Source organism: Cupressus sempervirens, chromosome 11 (assembly GCF_028749045.1).
Source record: "Cupressus sempervirens isolate cs-2001-9-10 chromosome 11, ASM2874904v1, whole genome shotgun sequence".
Lineage (NCBI taxonomy): Eukaryota > Viridiplantae > Streptophyta > Pinopsida > Cupressales > Cupressaceae > Cupressus > Cupressus sempervirens.
Genome location: NC_143128.1, coordinates 443,322,583 through 443,344,788, shown reverse-complemented (window position 1 = coordinate 443,344,788; position 22,206 = coordinate 443,322,583). Strand labels below are relative to the sequence as shown.

At 32.5% G+C, this 22,206-nt stretch overlaps 1 protein-coding gene across 1 annotated transcript; it reads right to left on the bottom strand.

The window, feature by feature from the left end:
* Window positions 1–278: 278 nt before the first annotated feature.
* On the bottom strand, window positions 279–1,775 carry LOC149530330 (uncharacterized). Its single transcript, XM_089811000.1, has 3 exons — window positions 1,184–1,775; window positions 840–948; window positions 279–686 (listed from the first exon to the last, which is right to left on the bottom strand). Exons 1-3 carry the CDS (start codon window positions 1,414–1,416, stop codon window positions 678–680), a joined length of 351 nt encoding a protein of 116 aa, XP_089667126.1. The 5' UTR covers window positions 1,417–1,775; the 3' UTR covers window positions 279–677.
* Window positions 1,776–22,206: the final 20,431 nt, after the last annotated feature.

Genomic DNA, 22,206 nt, shown 5'->3' with positions numbered 1-22,206 from the left:
GACTCTCAATTTGATTGTTGAAAGCCATATCAAGAATGGGGGCTACAAAAGAATATAGAATAGTTTAAGTTTCTTTAGCTTCTGATTCTATAGTAGACGTCATTAAAATCCTTAATTTATTTATTCATTAAACGATGCAACACTTCTGCTACATTCTCTGAGACCTATTACTGTGTGCAGTATTGATTACTCTTGCCACGGAAACAGATAGTGTCTACAATTTTTGATATTTTGCCTAAATAAAACGATACCAGTATCAAGTTCAGGGACACAAGACATTTGCTGAGAACCACAAAACATTGCCCCATTACATTAACTGACAAAACATTGCACATCATAGCCTGTTTGATGACCATACAAACTTTAAGCAGTGTCATAATATCTCTTTTATGAAAGCAGTTATGCATATTTCTGAGTAAACAGAGCAATTGTTTATTAAATGAAGTAGGCAGATACAATACATGACATTCATATCTAACCTTATGCTCATTTCCAATCTTCCCAAAACCCAAGGCCTAATTGAGCCCGAGTGTGGTTTTCCTCCAAAAGTTGCAACTTAGTTTTAAAAAGATGAAATTATATTGAAACCACTGGAGATTGAATAGATCAACGATTAGATCATTTCCACTGTTGAGACGAATGGATTTGAAGTATACAGATGCTGAGTAGGAGTAGTGTCAACCAGACTGCATGCAAAATGAAATTGCAAAAATCAGGAAACATTTACTGGGTTGTATTGCAGTGGAAAATAGAAAATGACAAAAAAAACTTGCAAACCCTAATTGGGTTGTTTAGAGCAAAAGGCTTCCAATAATTGAAATGGGTATTCTCAAACTCACCTTGCGAGGAAGATAAGTTGGGAGTTCAACAGGCCTCGCGGATTTTCTGTTTCTTGCAAGCAGGCCTCTGCTTGTTGGGGACATGATGGAATCTGTTGGGCTTCTGTACCTGCAAATTCATAGCATAGGGTAGGATTACAAATCTGACATTAATTTAACATTGAATGCAATCCAAGCTTGTTTTAACTTTTAAGCAGAAAAGCAAATTCGGAGCAAAGAGGTAAGATTGAAAATCAACACCGAATACGATCCAAGTTTATCTTAAGCAGGAAAACAAATTCAGAGCATAGAGCTAAGATTGAAAAATTAACATTGAATGCAATCCGGGAAAGCAAATTCCTGACCTTTCAGGGAAGCCGAATAGTTTCTTGGGAGGCACTTTGACATTGGGAGGAGTAACCTTGTTACCATCGTCCTTATTATTCCTTCTGGCCACGATGTTCTGCTGCCCTCCATTCTTCTCTGTTAACACATTCTCTGGTTCCACCATTGCCATTGCCATTGCCTTCTCTGGGGTTTCTTCCCTTTTCTCCAAAGGTGGGTAAGACACTTCCTTTTCACAGGGCAAGTTTTCCATCCTTTTATCTGAACACAGAATTTGATCTCTATCAGAGGAGAAATGTCTGAGATGATAAACTTGGGAAAAACCGTTTCAGAAGCCCTAAATTGAAGAGGGAATAGGGGGCGTATATTTATTGCTCGTGTTGCAGAACGGGAAGTGAACGTTGGAAACGCAGAGCCAACGGTCACTAAGCAATTTAACAAATTTATTGTATTGCTGAGATTGAGATTGTGGAATGCAGCCAGGATGATACCTCCAACAATGCCGTTTACAATCGCGCCCTAAATTTGATGGCCCTGTACACGTATTTAACAAGACTGTCATGTGAGGTGTTAGTTACCGTCTGTCTGCCACAAAACGTGCCACTTTGACAGACCTATCAAAAATTAAAAACATATTTATACGCATTCCACCGCTGTACAAATCGGAACTTTGGTATTTTGAAATTTATGTTGACTTCTTGGGAATTGTAAGGAGATCACGGTTTTAAATTGAAAATAGAAACTATGTAATAACAAGAGATGCAACGCGTCATAGTCCCTGTAATGCATAATGGTTGTAGAGGTGTAGATGAGTGAGAATCTAAATTAACATTATGAATGCATTAATTTTTGTCTAGAAATGCACTTGTGATTTGATAGGATTGCTCATATTTTGTTGTTAAATTCTCGTCCTAGAAATGCACTTGTGATATGATAGGATGGCTCATATTTTGTTGTTAAGTTCTCGTACTATATTATTATATCTTTGGGCATTTAAGCTCAAGAATAAGAGGCCAAAGTTCTCAGTATGACACTAAGTACTTAATATCATACTATGATCAATACATATGCTTTAGACAAATTTGCACATTCTAAGTTGACAACTTAAATTATGTGCAATGAGGAAAGATATCCATACCAATATTTGAATTATAGAACTTGAAGAAGTGATGAAACATTTGGAGTATCACATTATATGTTTAAGCATACTATGCATGCCACTAGACAACCATAAGTAGTTGGAATAACTCCCCCAACTATGTATTATTCTCATCTTGATTATCAAATGGAATTCACACTATTTTTAATCATTAGCACAGGACAAAAATTAGGATAAAGATATAGATAGAGATAAATAATAGTATACAACAATAACAACATAAACATATATACAGAGGAAAAAAAGATAGATAATATAGAAGAGGAAGAGGAAGAGAGAAAATAGTTAGATAGAGTGATACCAACATAAGTTGTGTGTGTGTGAGAGAGAATTAAATATAATTAATTTTCTTAATAAAACAAATAGTCAAAATAAAATCATGGTTATAATAAAGAATTAAAATATATTATATTTTAATTAATAAAACTAAGAATTTAATTTTTATATTAAAACTCACATTTTGTATTGAAATATAAAAATATTTTATAAGTAAAACTAATTTTCTAATTTACACAATTAGAAAAGGTTTACTATTTAATGTTTTGTATTTCCAAATTTTTAATAAAATTAAGTAATTTTTAATTATGAAATAATATCTATATAATTTAATATGTACATTTATAAATAATAAATAGATGTAATAAATTTGATGTTGATGAATAAATATGATGTAATAAATAAAAAATAAAATATTACTATTTAATTTTAATACATAGTTTATAAAAACCTAATAATAATTTAAATATCTTTTAGAATTGAATTATTTCTATTTTGTGGTTATTTCTTTGGTATGTTTTTTGATATTAAATATAATTATTAATTTAATATTAAAATATATATTTAAGTTTTAAATATATTTAAACTAAATGAGAAATTGTTTAAATAAAAAATATTAATAATTAAAAATACTATAATTTAAAAATTGTAACACTTATCAATTATACATATTACAAACACTATTATAAAATATAATTAAAAAATAATATTGTTTAATTTATTTTTATAAAAGTAAAATAATAGTAATAATTTAACCACTTTTATAAAAAAAAGTAAAGTTTTAAAAAAATTAGAAATTCAAATACAAAGATATAACATATTAAAATTATGTTAAATAGACATATTTATTAGTTTTATATATATAAGCATAATTTGAACTTATGCATTACATGAAGTTTTAGGAAAAGTTATATCAAATAATAAAAAATAAACATCAATGTAAAATTAATAATAAATATATTTAAAATAAGAAATTAAAAATATTTAATAGATTGTGATAATTAATATTGATTAGACATGATGTTGTGTGAGGTGGAAGATAAAATAATTTGAAAAAATAAAATCTTATCAACTTGTCACAAATATGAAAAAGATAAAGTTATAATTAATACATTCATTAATGCAAGATGAAGTTATTAGAAAATATTTGTATTTTTTGTTGAAGAAAATTAATTTTCTCCCCCACCAAAAATAGTATGGACCAATAGAATGGATGAAAAATATGATTTATAAAATATTGAAAAATTAGAAAAAGATATAAACATTTGAAATCTCATATAATCTTTTAAATTCTTGGATTTGATCGGTTAGTATTAATGTCATGCAGGAACTAATAATAATAGCATGAAGAGGATGTAAATATGTTATGTAACAATAAAAATAATATGAAGAGATATAAATTTTAATGAAGTTTAAAATAATTTTGAATATAAAATATTTATTGATTTGAAATTCAAATAGATATGTTTGTAGTAAATGAATTATTGAATTTAAAATGGATCTTAAGTAATAAGTGTTATAATCTATTTAATAATTTATATATTGTTAATCTTAGTATAAAAATATAAATTTGTTTTATGGTTAAGAATTTAAAATTTGAAGTCTTTGTTTTTAAAATTTTAAGCAGTCAAAACAAGGGGTTGGCCTTTACAAAACAAACTAGCTACCAACAAAACTCTATAAATAATTGTTATATTAAAATTTGAAATTTGAAATCTTTGTTTGTATATTTAGTTTCTATGTTTTTTATATATGTTGGATGAACACTATAAATAATTTCTATATTATAATTGTTAATATGTCATAAGGGAACATGCTTTTGAAATATTAAGCAACCAAAACAAGGGGGAATAACCCTTACAAAACAAACCAGCAGATTATCAACATATTACCATCTACAAAAAGGATCACCCCCTAACATAGCTTAACACACCAAAAACAACATATGAATAAGCAAAGAAACTAATAGACATCTTACCAAGATAACCTGTAACCAAACTGCTAAAAAGTAAAGAGTTCTTAAACAAAGGAAACATAGCCTTAAACATGACCAAGTCCAAATACCAACAAAACTAGAAACACAAAACCATAAAGAAGCAATGCACTAACTAGGCTTTCCCTCAACTTTTCTTTTAAGGAGGATGCTCGCCCAATCTTCCACCACAAACTCGAACAACAACTTGGCATCCTCCTGGTTTAGGTCCTCCTGGCTATCCTTCAACAAATGCAGGGTAGTAGCTGTCGCATGAGTCACCTTGATAGTGAACTTTGACAACAAGTTGTACCTATCCTCCAGGACCTGCACTTTGTCCCTCAGCTCCTTTATCCCCAAATTTAGGGCCTCCTGAATTGTCCTTCTCCCTACCCACATTGTCAACTTGCAAAATTGGAGAGTCAAAATTATTTTTTCCCATAGGAATCACCCGAGTCTAGGAGGACACCATCGTAGGAGAGGGGGCTTTTTCCACTGTCTCTGGGAACTAATCATGCATGAGGTCCACTGTATTCATCTTGAGAGACTTAGAGACGTGAGTCACCTCCTTAACCTACTTTTCCACCCCTCTCGAGCCTGACACAGAAGAATCTAAAACCTCCACCTCCACATCCCTACCGTCCTCCTTTCCCCCTCTGTAATTCAGTGTCTTTTGTTTCATCTGTTTGTTTCATCAAAATTTGACTCATCCTCCTCATGTGAGGTGGTTGTTCTCATTTTCTATTTATCATTTGTTTTTACCAGCCTCTTAGACCTCCTTCTACCCTCTCTGACTTCATCTTTCGCATCCACCAGTGCCTTCTCTTTCCCTTTCTCCAATTTCACCTTTTTACTAGGGAAGGTCTTCTTTCTCTCCTTAGGGAACCCACTAGGAAAGGGTTGGGGGGTGGGGTCCCTAGGTCCAGTAATTCTCAGAGAGATTTGATGGGGACAGAGGGTTATGGTTGGTAGGGATATCAACCTCCACAATTCTAGGAGGTAACATGGCCAAATGAAAATGGTATAGATGGAACATTAATCTCTGGTGAAAAATAGTGTAATTAGCACTTTTTTTCAATTCTTACACATCCACAATAGTATCAACCAACTCATGCAACAGACTGAAAGGAATGGAAAGTCTATCATGATGTTTGAAATGGTTTAGAAGGGAGAAATGATAATAATAATGATAATAATAGCATACTTCATACCTCCCTTTGAGAGTTAGATACTTCATTAGCACCAAACACACCTCGTTCTAGGGCTCTGGAAGCTTTTCCCTTAGAAACCCACCATGGTGGCGAATGGGTTCCTCATCCTCCTGGAAGAAGTGGCTCAGACTAACCTCATCTGCAACTCTTGTCAATTTTTGTCATTTTCTACCCTTCAACATAAGGCCCATCACCAAAGCAATAACTTCCTTAGACACCTGGAACGTGATACCATTCATCGTCACCCTTCTGTACTCCCAAGAATTCACAAATTGAAGCGAATAACTCTCAGCATAATTGTTCATCACCTCCATGAACAAGGGAACATGTTATATTAAGCTAAATCTACAATATAGGTGTAAATCTAGTTTTATTTTAATGTACCAATTATAATGTACAAATACAATTGATTCTACAAAGTCTCTATATGTTTTCTAAATAAGTATAGATCCAACTACCATTTAAAATTTTAGATAGGCATTCCTATAGACATGATGACTCATTGTATAATCTCTTTGAAGTGCGATAATATTTCACAAGATCAACCACATTAAACTATTTATAAAAATCCAAATAGTAAGGAAGAGAGTTTGTTATAAAACAATGGGTGTGAAAAGGAATAGTTGCTTAGATAAAAAGGTTGTCATCAAAGGGACATAGATTTGTTGGGTATGACGTTTAGGCACCTTTGCTTAATATAAGTTATTTTTAATCTTACAAATAATATTTATATTTCAACCATATTAGAATTTATATTTCAAAAATAATATTTTAGTAAATATATTATTTGTGTTGTGGGAGTGTAAAAAGGGATAGATATTATATATAAGTAGAGGATGTCATGATAGAGACAAAAGTTAGTTAGGTATAGAGACTTTTTAATCTTATATTTCTGACCAATAGAGTAATTATATGTGATGTTTAAGTATATATTTTTAATAATTTGATGATTTTTTAATTTGATAATAATCTTATTATTTCAATAATATATTTTAAACTATTTATTTATTTAATTTTTCTCAGATATATTTGTAATTATGAAATTTAAATTTGATTTACTCTTACATTTTTCCTTTTTATTTAAAAAATTCTTATATTTAAATATATTAAAAATGGTTTTTTTATAAAGTATCAATTTTATTATTATTATTTGATATATTTTATTTTAATATTTTTAAAAATATATATATTTATTATTATGAAAAATTTTGTGAGATTTTTTTTTATTTATAAAATTTAAATTTGGTTTGTTGTTATGTTTATTTAGAAACCAAGAAGGATCAACAAATTAAACATAAATACGATTTTAAATTCATATTTAAATTTTAAAATAGATTTGATAATTATTCTATATTAAAAAAATTAAAAATTATTTCAAATTTAATATTTTTATTATAAAATTAAAAAAACATTTATTATGAATATACTTGTTTTAATAAAATAATTTCAAATTAAGAAATATTTAATATTTCAAAAATATTTATTAATTTCATTATATTTTAAATTATAAAACATACTAATAGTCATATTAAATACCAATCTTACCAATAATTTACTATATATATATATATGATCTTATTTCAAATTTAATATTTTTGTTATAAAATTTTTAAAAATTATTTATTATAAATATACTTCTTTTAATAAAATAATCTCAAATTAAGAAATAAATAATATTTAAACAATATTTTTTAATTTCATTATGTTTGTAAAACATACTTATACTCATATTAAATATCAATCTTATCGATCATTTACTATATATATATGATTGATATTTTCAATTAAAAAATGTACTTTCTTACAAATCCTATAAAAATTTGATACACAAAATCTTGAATTTATCAAAAGGTTGATCACTATTCAAAGAAATGGTAGGAATTGTAACTAAAAATGAAAATAAGAAAGCTTTGAGCCACAACTAAGCAAATTAATAAGGCCCACAAAAGTCATGTAGTGCTTTGACTATACAATTTAAATTTCCATACGTATATTTGCACTAGCAAGGGATGAGGAGAAGTATATATACATAAATATTTTTAGTTTTTTATAAGAGGGTTGTTAGAAGTAGTACGCTTTGTGCCGAATAGAGAATAGATGGTAAATGGTAACTAACAACACTAGCTAAGTTGGTGCAAATATTCAGCTGTTTAGCCAGTGTCATCAATGTCCACCTCAAATTTGAAACTCTCTATTTAAATATTTTGACAAAGTACCTGATGTCTCTTAGATTTTTTTTTTTAGTGGAGAAGAATTTGTAATTGGGCATGTAAATAGTTGTTTTTGAATAATAAAGCAACCAAAACAAGGGGGTTGACCCTTACATAAGACAAACTAGCCAACAACCAACAAAAGATTACCCCCTACTATTGCTTAATCAAAACAAAAGCATCATTTGAAAGAGCATAATAATAAAAACTCCTAGGCATCCTAGTAAGATGACCTGAAATAGTACTGCTTAAAAAAAAGGAGTTTTTAAACAAAAGTTGAATAGCCTTTAAACTGACTAAGTCCTTAAACCGGCAAACCAAAAAACACATAAAAGAAAGAGAAGCAAGCCCTAACTAGGATTCTTCTCATCCTTCCCTTTGAGGAGGATGTTGACCCAATCTTCTGCTAGGAAATCAAAGAGCATTCTGGAGTCTTCATGAGTCAAGTCCTCCTCTTGGTTGTCCTTCAATAGGTGCAAAGTAGTGGCCACCATGTGTGTCACCTTGATGGTGAACTTTGACAAAAGTCTAACCCTCTCCTCTAGAGCCTGCATCCTCCCTCTCATGTCTTTAACTTCCAAGTTGTGGGTCTCCTCGATATTCTCTAGCTTACCACCCAAATTTCCCTCCACCCTATCCTTGTTGTTATCCTACAAAACTAGGGGGTTAGAAATAATATTTTTTTAAGGTATGAGAGAGGATATTGTTGTAGGGGAGGGGACTCTTTCCACTGTTTCTAGGAATTGATCCTACGTGAGGTCCACCCTTTCCATGGTAATAGAAGTGGAGACATGGGTCATCTCTTTGCTCCCCTTCTCCTCACCACTTGAGCCCGATATAGAAGATTCTAAAATTTCCACCTCCTTATCCTCCTCATTCCCCAAGCCATAGCTCAATGTCTTCTGTTTCACTCTTTGTTTGGGGTGGGTCATCTCTTCAGAATTTGAATCTAAATCCTGCAAAGTAGTGGTCCTCATTTTTCTCTTGGTATTCATTTTTGTAATTCTTCTAGATCTTCATCTTCCACCTCTAATCTCTTCTTCTAAATCCTCCAGCTCTTTCTCCTTCCCTTTCTGTGTTTTCACTTTTTTTCCAGAAGGAGAAATTTTTCTCTCCTCAAGAGACCCACTTGGTGATGGTTGGGGGTAAGGGCTCTAGGGCCAGTAATTCTTAGAGGAATATGGTGGGGGCGGGGGTTATGAAGAGTCGGGATATCAACCTCCACAATCCTTGGGGGTAACAAGGCTAGATGAAATCGATAAAGACAGAACATCAAACCTTGGTGAAGTATTGTAAAATCAACCCCATTTTTCATCTTTTCCTTAATATTAGAAACAGTATCATATTAGCACTTGCATTATATTAGTACTTGTAAATAGTTGTTATATTAGCACTTGCATTAGCATTTTGAGAACATTTGGGTATAGAAATGTTTAGGAATAGATAAGTACAAAATTGTTAGAATTGTACATGAGGTGTTCAATTTTGAGATCAATTGTCTAAAGGGTGTACATGTAAGGAGATAAATTTTATGAAGATCATGTCAGAGAGATTTATACCATTTAATGTCCTATGAAAATGGTCATGTTGAGTTGTGTACCTTAAATATGTTAGAGAGAATTGTTCTAACTTGACTTCCTCTTTTTTCTTTGACATTGTGTATAAGTTGTTTTGCATTTTAGAGTATCTATCAAAGGAGAACATTGGTTGAATGCAAATTTCATATAATAATCGAATGTACATTATTGTTTTTTACAGTGATCTGATTTATTTATGAAGTTGAATTAAACAACAATTCTAAAATATTGTTGACAATATTTCAAATCTTGACCTTTAATTTGTGTTGTATTTAGGTATGTGTTGAAAAAGTATTCAACTATAAAGAACATTAATTTGTAGGTTAATTTCTACTTTTTAAAAAGATTTTTAAGGCACTTATTCAACAAAAAAAATGAATTAAATCGGTGAATAATGTTTTCCTTTATTAAAATTGTGTTGTGTCTTATTTAAATTTATTTCTTAACAATATTTGGAGTCATTGGAACATTTCTATTTTTAATTATGGATAACAATGTTTTTCTAATTCAAGCATATTTAAATTTGGTTCTTAATAGGTCACACATTCATCAACTAGGACCGAGCGTTTGGAGATTTTTTCTATAGGCTTGAAAGAGTTATTCAAAGTTTTTCTTTTCTTCTTAAATGAGTTTACCACAATAAATTATTCTATTATAAGTATAATTTATAATTATAATTATTAAAGAGATTAAATTTCCACAATCCATAGCAAATAAACTGATATATTTCTGGATTCGATTGTGTAAAGATTTTTTACCATCAACGTTTCGAATCACACCAAGTGATCCATCATCAGGATGAAGAGAGCAAGAGATGTCAAAAAAAAATTTACCAAGAGATTTTTTGACATCTCTTGCTCTCTTCATCCTGATGATGGATCACTTGGTGTGATTCGAAACGTTGATGGTAAAAAATCTTTACACAATCGAATCCAAAAATATATCAGTTAATTATAATTATGTTAACATTGTTTCTCCTACCTAAGCTTAGTGTGATTATTTATCCTAAATTTTGATAAGGTTTAATTTGGTGCTGGACAAATAAATCATATTAACGATGCACCCCTCCCATTTACTTTAACAAGAGGTGGCTAAACATTATTTGATTCATTTCATTGGAAGATACCCTTGTTCTTCTCTATGGGCATCTCTTCAACAAGGGGTGGCTTCCTAATTGGGCACATACAATTACTAACAAAATCCTCTTAAAAGGGTTGGAAAAGAGATTTCTATAGTATTCCATAGATTGAGAAGGAAAGAAAATTGTTGGATACCCAAAAAAAATAGCTCAATTTGTATGGATTGTAAAGGAAAGAAATTACGGGAGTATCCAAGGTAAGGAGCCCAAGAGAAAGAAATTGAATTTTGATATTTGTAGAGTGCATGATTCTGATATTAAAAATGAATGAGGCTGGAATCTTGTTCTCGACAAATTAGCTCTTAGTCGAAGAAGCTCAACAATAAGACTTGTGCTTCCATATAGATATTATGTAGAAAACGTCCATCAAAATAATAATAATAGTAGAATTTTCCCTCTAATATATGAGCTCTTATTATTGAATATACAATTTACCTAACTCTAAGAGAGGCTACAAGAGGTGCAACAAAGAGAATATAATATTCTTCATCAGAAATTATTTTCTTAAAAATAATTTATGTGCAAGATTTGGATGGAAATGAAGCTGGTGGATGTTATAGGTGAATTTGGGAATAGAGGATAACAAAGTAATGGAAACCTAAGTACAATAGTAAGTAGAGGAGGTCAACCCTCTACTCATGAATTTTGAACATAATAGAAAACCATAAATAAATGCCATGGATTTTTTTCTTAGATTTTGGTTGATTCTCATTTTTTTAGCTCGTTGTGAGTTCTTAGGTAATTTGAGGCCTTTCAATTGAAACTATTTCTAAAATGTTTGTAATATTGTGCATTCAAAGTGACGAATGAACTTGCATATTATTGTCCTATTACTACTAATTTTAATTTGTTTTAATTTAAAATGTATATAATTCACATGTAGTGAAGACATGGCTCAATATTGTCCTTAGGTGTAAATAGTTTTGATTCACTGTAAAATCTAGAGTTAAAATTATGTAGAAATGATTGGTAATTTTACATTTGGCATACCTCAAATCTAATTTGTGAACCTTAAATTAGAATATTATGTAGGGAACTCCCTCAAACTTGATCTGTGGTTTTTTCTTTTTCTTTTTCTCGAGGTTTCCAAACAAGTACCTATGGGGTGGCTTACTCTGTGATCTCTATGGTGGCATGAGGTTTTCCACCACCACAAATCTTTTCCCTATTTTCAGCCTTGGCTTTTCTCATGGATGCATCACATTTTTTAAAGTGTTTTCAGGTTATTAGAATTTATTGGCCAATGATGTTAACAACATTCGTGTCCCCCATTAAAATCTTATGGCTATCTATCCACAAAGAAGGCTATCAACTAATTATTCCTCAATTTAATAATTAGGGGAAATGATTCAAAGAAAATTCAAAAAATTGAAAATACAATAGACTTTTCTAAAATATTCAACATTTATTTTTAATGATCTGCAAATTTTGTGGTTGAAAACAAAAACTTGATAAAAAATTAATATGTTTTCCCTAGCACCAATAATTATTAGAAAGTCTAATAATTGTGACTTTTTTCTCATGCCGACTCTCCAAATACTACTATTAAATGAGCTTCAAACTAATAACATGCGTACCAATAGTCTATCACACATGTACTAATAGACAATCATTTTTTTTAGCTATTTTGATATATGATTAGTCCATTTGTACACTAGTATTGGGACATTTAATGAAGATTACTAGGATATTTTATCATAAGTGTTGGTATTTTTTGGTGAATGCCTATCGGTACAAGAATATAACATGTATCAAGAAACACTAAGAAAAGACTTTTTTTTACCACTTGATGTTCGAAAATTTATATAAAGAGATCAACACCTAGAAGCTGAAACATTAGCTTTAAGAAATCAGCTCACATATGGAATTGAATCAAAAAAATTATCAAGATTTGACTTGTAGTTTAGGATCTGCACGTGTGCAAAGTTAGCTTGTATGAAAGTACCAGGAATTGTAACTTCAAAATTGTTAGTGTTAATCACGAGTATCAATAATTGAATGCAATGTATATCTTAGATTTTAAAAGAAACAAATCATATGATATTAGTTGTTCACGCTATAAGAGGTGACTTAGTGTACAACTGCCGACCTAACTTTTCTAAGGGCATTTTTTGACATCTCACTAAAAACATGTTGATATGGCATCATATTTGATAACATGGACCTTGATGCAACAAGAATTTAGGGGTACCCCTACTAGAGGTAATTTGGATCCTTAAAAATAACCACACAACGAAAACACAACAACAAGATACATAATCTGATACCAAATGCAACTCTTTATTCATAAACAATTGTTTGCATGCAATGTGTCTGGTTGTAAGGCCTTCTAGGTTAGGGACAAATACAATAACAGTAATTACAAAAATAGTTCTACAAGATCCCTCAAGATCCAACTTAATCCAAATCCTAGCTAGTCTAGATCCACACTCTAATAGAAAACCCCAAGGAAATCTCAATATGTGCTCGCAAGCCCACCAAGAAATCTCTTGGTTGCCAAGCCTTAGCTACTAGCCCTTCTCAAAATTTGCTCCTACACTTCATCCTCTTCTCCAAGTTGGATGAATCTATCCCCTCTCCATAAGACTCCACAAAACACTCCCTACTTATACCCAACTAAGCCACGAGTCGGCCTATCCCATTACAAATTAAAATAAACCCTTACATTAAATATTTGCATAAGCCACATATCAATTGCAACACAAATTAAATACCCATACACAAATTAAATTCTAAAAGTCAACTCACTGACAAATTGGCACCATAGGAACCAAGACCAAACTGAGTGTTAGAGAAAACCATGCCAAGTGCCAGCATTCCACCAGACATAGTCAAGTTCCTTCACTGATCAAGCTAACTTGGGAAACACTATTGTTGAGCTCCCACTATTTGCCAAGTGCCCCAAGATTTGTTGAACATCTTCATTAATAGAGTCACTCGATTAACACAACAACCAAACCAACTTAGTATCGATCGAGTCACCCTTCATTCTTTGATCAAGTCCTCCTACTCCAATGTCAAACCACACCAACATGCAGGATTGCAAGCCAACCAAGGATGCTCCTGTATTAGACACCCCAGGTTCAAAAAGAGTTTCTCAGTGTAGACACCTAAATCTAATTACACCACTAGGTAATCTTATTTAATCATGTTCTAGGACGTTATTGTTCAAATATTTTATATTCAATTAATTAATCATCATCCCCTAGTTAATTAATCAATTTAATTAACTATAGTCTAATTGATAAAATCAAATGATAACCCAAAATTAATTTATCAATTAAATCCTTATTCCTTTATTAAATTAAATAAATAAAATATTTAATAAATCATCCCAAATCCCTAAACCTTATCATTAGCCAAACCCATCTCATTCACCCAAGCTAACCTCACTTAGCTAGCTAATTAACCTACCTCATTAAGCCCCAACCCACTTGCCTCCTAATCCCATCCTAAGCCAAGCCTAACCCCCTCTCAAACATGTGCACAACTTTAAACATGGGTTAACACTTTCTAACCCAAACCAAAGTCAAAAGTCTCCTATGTCCTCTCACATTCCTATTTAGATCATTAATGGCTCTTACATGCCATTAAAACTCTTTAATGCCTCTTATTGAGTTGTCATTTGCATGTTTCTTAACAACAAGAATCCTTTCAAATTGCTCTCTTGAAAAGCTAATCTGGGATCAACTCCAAGTTTCTAGGTGATCTTGCAACCTACTGGAATCCGCTCAGTTGAAGATAATTGTGTTTGTTCACAAGGAGGCCTTTGTTGGTTCTAATCAATTTTGAATAAGATGATCAATTTGCTTTTTTTTTTTTCAAAATTAACCACAAAAGATATGTTTTTGGTATTTTCTATCTTTTAAATGAATGCAATCTAACAATGCAAGTATATGAATTCCTAATTTAACCAAGGGTTAGAAAAGAAAATAAAAAAGATAAGGTAATGAGAGATGAAAGCAAATCACATGAAAGAGAAATTCCTAACAGACATAAACCATAGTAACAACATGTCTGTAATTTAAATTGTCAAAAAGATTGGGTAGGAAACCAATGAAAGTAGGAGCAACATTTCCTCAAATCCATTGATGCAACCATTGATGGGAATTTAGTAAAATCAAAAGATATTTCACTTCTTATCAAATTGCAAGGCCACAAAAAGTGTGCTCGTACAAGACAAGAAGCTATGTAGGAACAATAAGGTGATCTCCTCTCCAACTCAGTATGTCAACACAACAAAACCATTGGCTCCATTATTATTCATGAATAAGAATTCACAAAAAGAACACACTTTGGCAAGAATAACTACACTTAGAATGAGAGCACCAATAACATATATTATTGCATCAAAATAATGGCTTAGAATACATGTTACATTCTTGAATTTATAAGAAATCATCTCCTCAATTTGTGTTGAGAGTGAGAGATATCTTCATGCAAATATATGCTTAAAACTAATAAAATAAATCTAATTATGTACAAACTGACTCTCTATAAGGTGCTAAGTAGGACTCCACCCTTGTTTATATCAATTATGGGTGTATGAGCCTTTACATATCTTAAAACAAAGAAAGAAGAACTAGATAAGAATAATGAAGTTGTAAGAGGAATTGAGTGTCACTGGAAGCTCTAAAAATGGAAGCTTGGCCTTCTCTGAATATTTCTAGGAGTTAAACTATCGTTAGAATGCATTTTCAATGCACGAAAAGCTCTAAATTTGGAACTAATAGTTGACTATCAGTGCATCTCTAACTTCTTCAAAATTTATGTTACACCTTTGGAGTAGCACACCTTGCACACCTTAGTGGCAAGTTCAAAAGATCCAAAAAAAATCTCAAGTGTCAAAACTGAATTTCTAACTTTTGGGTTTTCTTCCCCTTTATACCAGATCGATGTCTGGATGTTTTCTCTTGAATTTCTCTATAATCTCCATCACTTGGGAAGCTTTTGGAAAATCTAAAGCCTCATATTTATGCCCAACTATTTGCTGATAAATACCAATATCCATTTGAGTTTCTGCAAAATAATCAATTCTACTATCAAGTTTCAACAATACTTCTTCATTCTTGAATGCTTGCCTAATATCTTCATCTGACAAAGCATCCTCAAAAGTTCTTCAGAATTGTTCAACCACTACTTGCACTAAATTGAGCTTCATTTTTGACTCATCTTCAAAAATCTCAAGGGAAATAGCATCATAATACCTATTTGCATCCAAAATTTTCTCTTGAGACTGGCCTTTTAACTTTTGAATATCTTCATGAAGTTCTTCCATGACCTTATTTTTGGGCAACTATCTTTTCAATCCAATCCTCAAGTTTATCAATCTCATCTATTATATACACTTCTGCGAGTGTACAATACCTTTGACCTTTTATTGTTTAGAGTGCTTGAAGGTCTTTTCCCTAGGTGTGTACCTCATCCATAAGCCCAAAATCCTAGTCTACTATAGATACACGTTTCTCCACACTAGACTGAACATTATGCAATAGGTTCAAATTAGCCTGTATTATCTCTACACCTTTCTACTCAAAATTTTCACACCATTGCTGACATGCTCCCAAAAATGAATCAACTTGGACACTCCCATTATCTCTCCTTTCTAGTGTCACAATGACAGTAGCCTTTGGGTGATCTTGATCCAATGGACCTAAAATTCCATGTAGATAGCCTCTTAGTAGCTTGTTCTCTTTGCAATACTTTATCAATTCATTCTCATTTACATTTAAATTCCTGAACACCTCCTTGACACCCATAGCGATCATTACTTTAGCTATATCTACTATGGGCTTTCATAGTAGGACTTCTTTAATCTGACAGTCCTTAGGAGTCAAATATTTTGTCTCAACATGTCGAGAAGGAATGGCTATATGAGCAAGTCTTGATCTTTATTCTTTATTATGAAGGTCAATTGTTGTGCATCACCCATAGGTGGCTTAGGTCTCTTGATGGCTTCTACTAGTGCATCCATACTCTCCTCTTCATTCATGCTTGGCTTTTTCTTTTGTCAAACCATAACCTCACTCTTCAGCCAAGCCAGTGTAGTGCCCATAGGAGACATGTATTTGGTTGAAGAGGACGTTTTCCCTCCAGGCCATTTTCCCTTATCCCTCCTTTCCAAAGTCTTCTCCTTTAGAGAGAGATATAGAGTCAGTGTCCCTGTATCTGTAGTATCCAAAGTTCTTGCCTCTATATCCTAAGAAGTTTGTTGAGGTTCTTTAGGTAGTTGTCCTTCCTTTGATACTTCATTGGCTAGCCTTTGTTCTAACTCTTCTCCATACCCTGCTTGTTGTTCTTTGGTAACAAGAGGGAGAGGAGTGGTTGAGCCTTTGTCAAAAAATGAAAAATCTTGAAATCATTGTCATGAGGTACCCAAAGATCCTTGTAGTATAGGTGGCATTTGGTTCCAATCCTCTCCCAAAGGTTGGTTTGTGGGTGTATCTCATATTTTATCACCCACCATTTCAGTTCCTATTGGCATAAAGTTAAAATTAGCATGTTGAAAGTATTTGTTCCATGCCCCTCTTTCTCATCTATCCACTATTGTTGCTCATTCCTCTAAAGTTGTAACCTCAATAGGTTTCCTGGGAATAGATGGTGGTGTAATGGTGGAGCTTCTCCTTTTCTATTCTTGGATAGCCCTTGCCAAGTGTGTCCTTTAATTCAACAATAAATTATCTTCTTCATCTTCTTCATCTTCTTCATCTACCTCAGGGATGGTTTTTAGGACTCAAGGAATAGGTATAACCTTTCTTTGTATCTTCTACCTTCTAGTCCTTTTGACCATAGATATAGCCCTAGCTTTCTTAGCAGCTGAGGGAGAGGCTTCTTCCTCTTGTATAGGTGGTGACACTTCTTGTGCTTCCTACGTAGGTTCTTGTTCTTATTCTGGCAGAGGCACTTGTGGAGTATCCCAAGCTTGAGCTACTTCTTCATTTTGAGGCTCTCGATTCTCAAGTGCTTGAACCACCTCTTGAGGTTAAGGTTCTTCAATTTTGGGCTTTACTTGCTTTGGAGAATCTATTTTCCTCTTATTTTTTCCTTCGTCTTCCCTAAAGTACACAACATCCCTGTCATGTTTATATATCATTTCTAGCCTAATTGGACATTGGACAAGAATGTTAACACTGTAACTTTTTCCCCTTTACCATTTATTGGGTGTGTTGTGGCTTAGAAGGTGATAGTCTGTGGAATTGAGTCTAGCTTAAAGGGCTTCTTGATTGAGTCTCTTGTCAATTGGATTATATGTCTAGCCTTGTGATTGATATATGCATTCTCTTTCCTATCAATATCTACATTCATGATTGACCTATCAAATATCTTGTCATGATTGTACAAGGGATCCAAGAAATCTTGAGTGTCTTATTGGACAACCTTTAATGGGAATTTTATCTTCAAGGCACTTCCTGCCAGATATAGAGTCATCCTACAGTAATCCCTTATATAGATATCATAGTCATCTATCATGTTCATCCAAAGATCTTCTACTACATATTCATGAACAAATTGTTTTCCTGCTAGATGTTGTACTCTACCGATATTATCAAAATATGGACGAGGGGAGTTCTAATCTTCCAAGGAATATTGATCTTATTCTACATCAAAGGTCATGATATCCTACTTATGCTTTACTTTAAATGGACCTATAGTAATGGGCCATACCCATGTATTCTTATGTTGTTTCCTCACTCTATCATATGTAGATGTGAGTTGTCTTACAATCTCTATTAAGATGAGCCTATTTGATGGATACCTCGGGAGTTTCTTTGGATTCACTATTGTACCAACCACCCTTAGGTAAGTGAATGTCTTGAACTAGATGTAGTAGGCACTATTTTTGCAATCCTTGTTGCTGCCTCTACTGACGTCCTTTTGGCATAATCACCCTCTATGAATAAGATGATTACAAAAATAAAGACATCATTCACTATCTGATATTCCTTGCTCTGATTTGAAAGCTTCTTCTTTACCAATTGAGGGTATACCACATAAGGCCATGCATTAGCATCCTACATGTCTCCCCCTCTTGAACAGTTCTAGATAGTCAGTTGTCCTTGTCGCTAATAAATACACCAAGTATGATGTCATTTAATACTTGGGGTTGGCTTTGACTACTACCAATTGTTCATCTAAGTTTTCACTTATTGTTGTGCCCAATAAATTGGCAATTTGGTTGTTATGATGGTCTGTACAAAATGTACTATCCAAATGTTAAGATGCCTAGCTGCTAGTAGACCCATGACTCTACTTATAAGTACAATGGATCATCAAATGTCATCCTTCATATATCCTTTAGTCATATCTACCTTTCTCACTCTTTGTTCCAAGGGTGTCTTATCAATAAAAAATATGATTGTATGATCTCTATGGCCTTCTTTTTATTATACCTATACCATCTTTTTGCTTGATGATAGGTGATTTTCACATATTGATCGGCTATTGGGAGATGGAACACTTTCTTAGTGTTCCTTGGTCCTAGGTCTAAGATGATCTCCCCTATGATACTCTTGATAACTCTTTCTTCTAACACAGTTTTCTGCTAATGCCATTAGGTAAAAGCACAAACATGTGTCACCTTTCATAAAGAAACTAGATATTAGAATGCGGCAGTTCAACATTAATGACAAAAAAAATGGTATTGTGTTTAGAATTTGAAGATGATGTAAACTGATGAAATGTGTAGAATTGGATGAATTTTATGCCTATAACTTTTATAAATTTTTTGAGTAAGAATTTATTTATTTTCTTTATTTTAAAGTCCCTTTTTTAACTGTAAAAAATATAAGGTGTAGTTCCTGTCAAACAAGTATATGCAAATCATCTTTTTTTGTTCTGATTTGAAAATATCTTATAGATGACATGTATAGCTAGGGAACAAAAAAAGAAATAATTATATTTTATGTCTATTTTCTTTGTTATAAGTACTCAAGATCGACCTTATCAAAATGCAATAGTTTTTCCTCTCGTCAAAAGTTCCCTATCAAATCTAAACCTTCTTGAAAAAAATTACATATTCATGAAGATGACACTCTCCTCTAGAGATAAATATAATTTTAATTTTTTTTGATATGATTTACTATTTTTTTCCCTTTTATAAGGGAGCATCTTTTGAAATGTTGAAATATTGACTTATAAGATTTTGAAATTTTAACAAATTAAAACACAAATTTTTTTATATAATGATGATATTGAATCTAAGATCTATAAAAGGGTATTTTTAGTTTTTGAAAAAAAATTGAGTTTTGATAGAGAAATAAGATTTGACCAAAACATGTTTTGCTATCCTAAATGGTGACACAGATATGTGCTTTTACCCTATTACAAGCTCTGAAGATTGTACTGATGTGGGATGTGATGCGGCATACATAAAACCTAATCTGGTAAGTGTTGAGACCATTAGGGACCTCTCTTTAAGCTTATTGTAGAGTACTAGGAATGTGTTCCAATTTATGTGTCTCAACTTAGTATCTCTGATCTCTAAATGTTCATCTTGAAAATGTGGTTTCTTTGGTATCCCTTGGAATTCAAATACTGAGCCATCTTTTTTGCAAGTGAGGATGATGAGGAAGCTATTTTATCTACACAAAACATAAAAAACATTAGTCTAGAAAGTTGAAAGTCAAACCCTAAACAAACTTTAATTACTAAAAAAAAATAGACCCAGAACACCAAGATCTAGAAAAATACAACTGAAATCCCCCCTTTTAAGTGCTATAAAGTAGTTTAGCACACCTTGCACACCTTAATAGGTGCATTAGGTGCACTAAATAACCCTTAGAAGGTTATTTAGTGCGCAGTTGTGCACTTGTGTAGGTGCACACCCTTGTGGAATGTGCACATGCACTTATGTGTTACTGCTCACATGCTTCTGTATGTGTGCATAGGGGGACGTTATGTTTACTAAGGGGAACACATTCACACCTTGATGGGGTGCACATGTGTGCACCCTTCTACATAAGTCTTTGTGTTAAGGGTCAAAAAATGGTGCTCATCTATGCACCTTAGACAAGGTGTGCATGTGCACACTATTACCTAAGTTTTTTTAGTTTCTTTGCTTATGAAAGATGTGCACATAAGGTGCACACATGCACATCTTGGATAGGTGTGCATGTGTGCACCTTTATTTGGGTGTTTTTTTAGTTTTTTTAGTTTTGAAGATGCAAATAAAGGTGCACGTGTGCACCTTAGATAGGTGTGCACATGTGCACCTTTATAATGCCTTGACTTATTTATGTGTTGTGTCTTTGGAAGTTTGTTCACCTTGAAGGGTGTGGAGGTCCACTCATAGAGGTTGGAGGAAGAATAATGAATAGAGGGGAAAGTGGTCCTAGGTATTTATAGACTTGAGACCATGTGCACACTTTGGGATGTGTGCACCTACGCATGTATGCAAGTCTACACCTCAAAAGGGTGTGCATGCGTACTAGTTCATCTAGAACACTTCTGCATCAATGATAGGTGTGCATGCGCACTAGGTGTGCTAGTGGACACCTTGACCCCAAAATCACCCTTTATCTCCAAATTTCTAAATCCTAGCAACTAGGTGTTTCAACTAAATGTCTAAGGCTTGACTTGGACTCTAGGTAAAGTCCCAAAAAAGATTCAAACCCTAGAATAGGAGTATGGAAAGGAAAATTTTTTTACTAGGGGATCCCCATTTCTAGGAGAAATAGGGTGTGCGTTGTGAAACCACAAACCTCTTACATCCCTCTCCACACTCCTCTCTTTGACCCTCCATTTTGACCATCCAATCCCCTTATTACTATTGAAATATTGTTTTACACGATGCTTAATGACATGAATCCTTTCAAACTCCTCTCTTGAAAAGTTAATCCGAAAATCAACTCCAAGGTTCCAAGTGATCTTGCGACCAACTAGAATCCACTCAGTTGAAGATAAATGTGAATGTTCACAAGGAGGCCTTGCTGATTTTGATAACTTTGGATAAGATGTAAAATTTGTTCGCTGCTTCAAAAGGATGAAACACACAAAATGAAACTATGTTTTTGTATTTTCTATTTTTTAAATGGATGCAATCTAACAATGCAACTAATATGAATTCATGTTTTAACAAGGGGTTAGTAAGAAAATAACAAAGATAAAGTAACAAGAAAATTAAACAAATAACATGAAATGAAATCCTAATGGACATAAGCTATAAAAAATAACACGTCTATGAAGTAAGCCTTTGAAGAAATCGATGGGTAACCAATGAAAGTAGGAGCAATGCTTCCTTAATTCCATCGATGCAATCGTTGATGGGAATTTAGTAATCGTAAGATGTTTCACTTTTCATCAAATTGCAAGGCCATGGAAAGTGCACTTATGTGAGACAAAATTTTAATGCAGGAACATAATGGGTGATCTCTTCTCAAACTAGATACGTCAGCGAAATTCATAAAATCGTAGCAAACACCAAAATTAAAAGATCGCTCATAAAACTGTAGCAAACAACTGAATTAAAAGATCATTCAACTAGAAATAATGCAATAAAATT

Coding starts and splice junctions, on each gene's coding strand:
- LOC149530330 (XM_089811000.1), bottom strand. CDS start 1,416: ATGGAAAACTTGCCCTGTGAAAAGGAAGTGTCTTACCCACCTTTGGAG. Junction 949..1,183: donor CTATTCGGCTTCCCTGAAAG/GTCAGGAATTTG, acceptor ATGAATTTGCAG/GTACAGAAGCCCAACAGATT.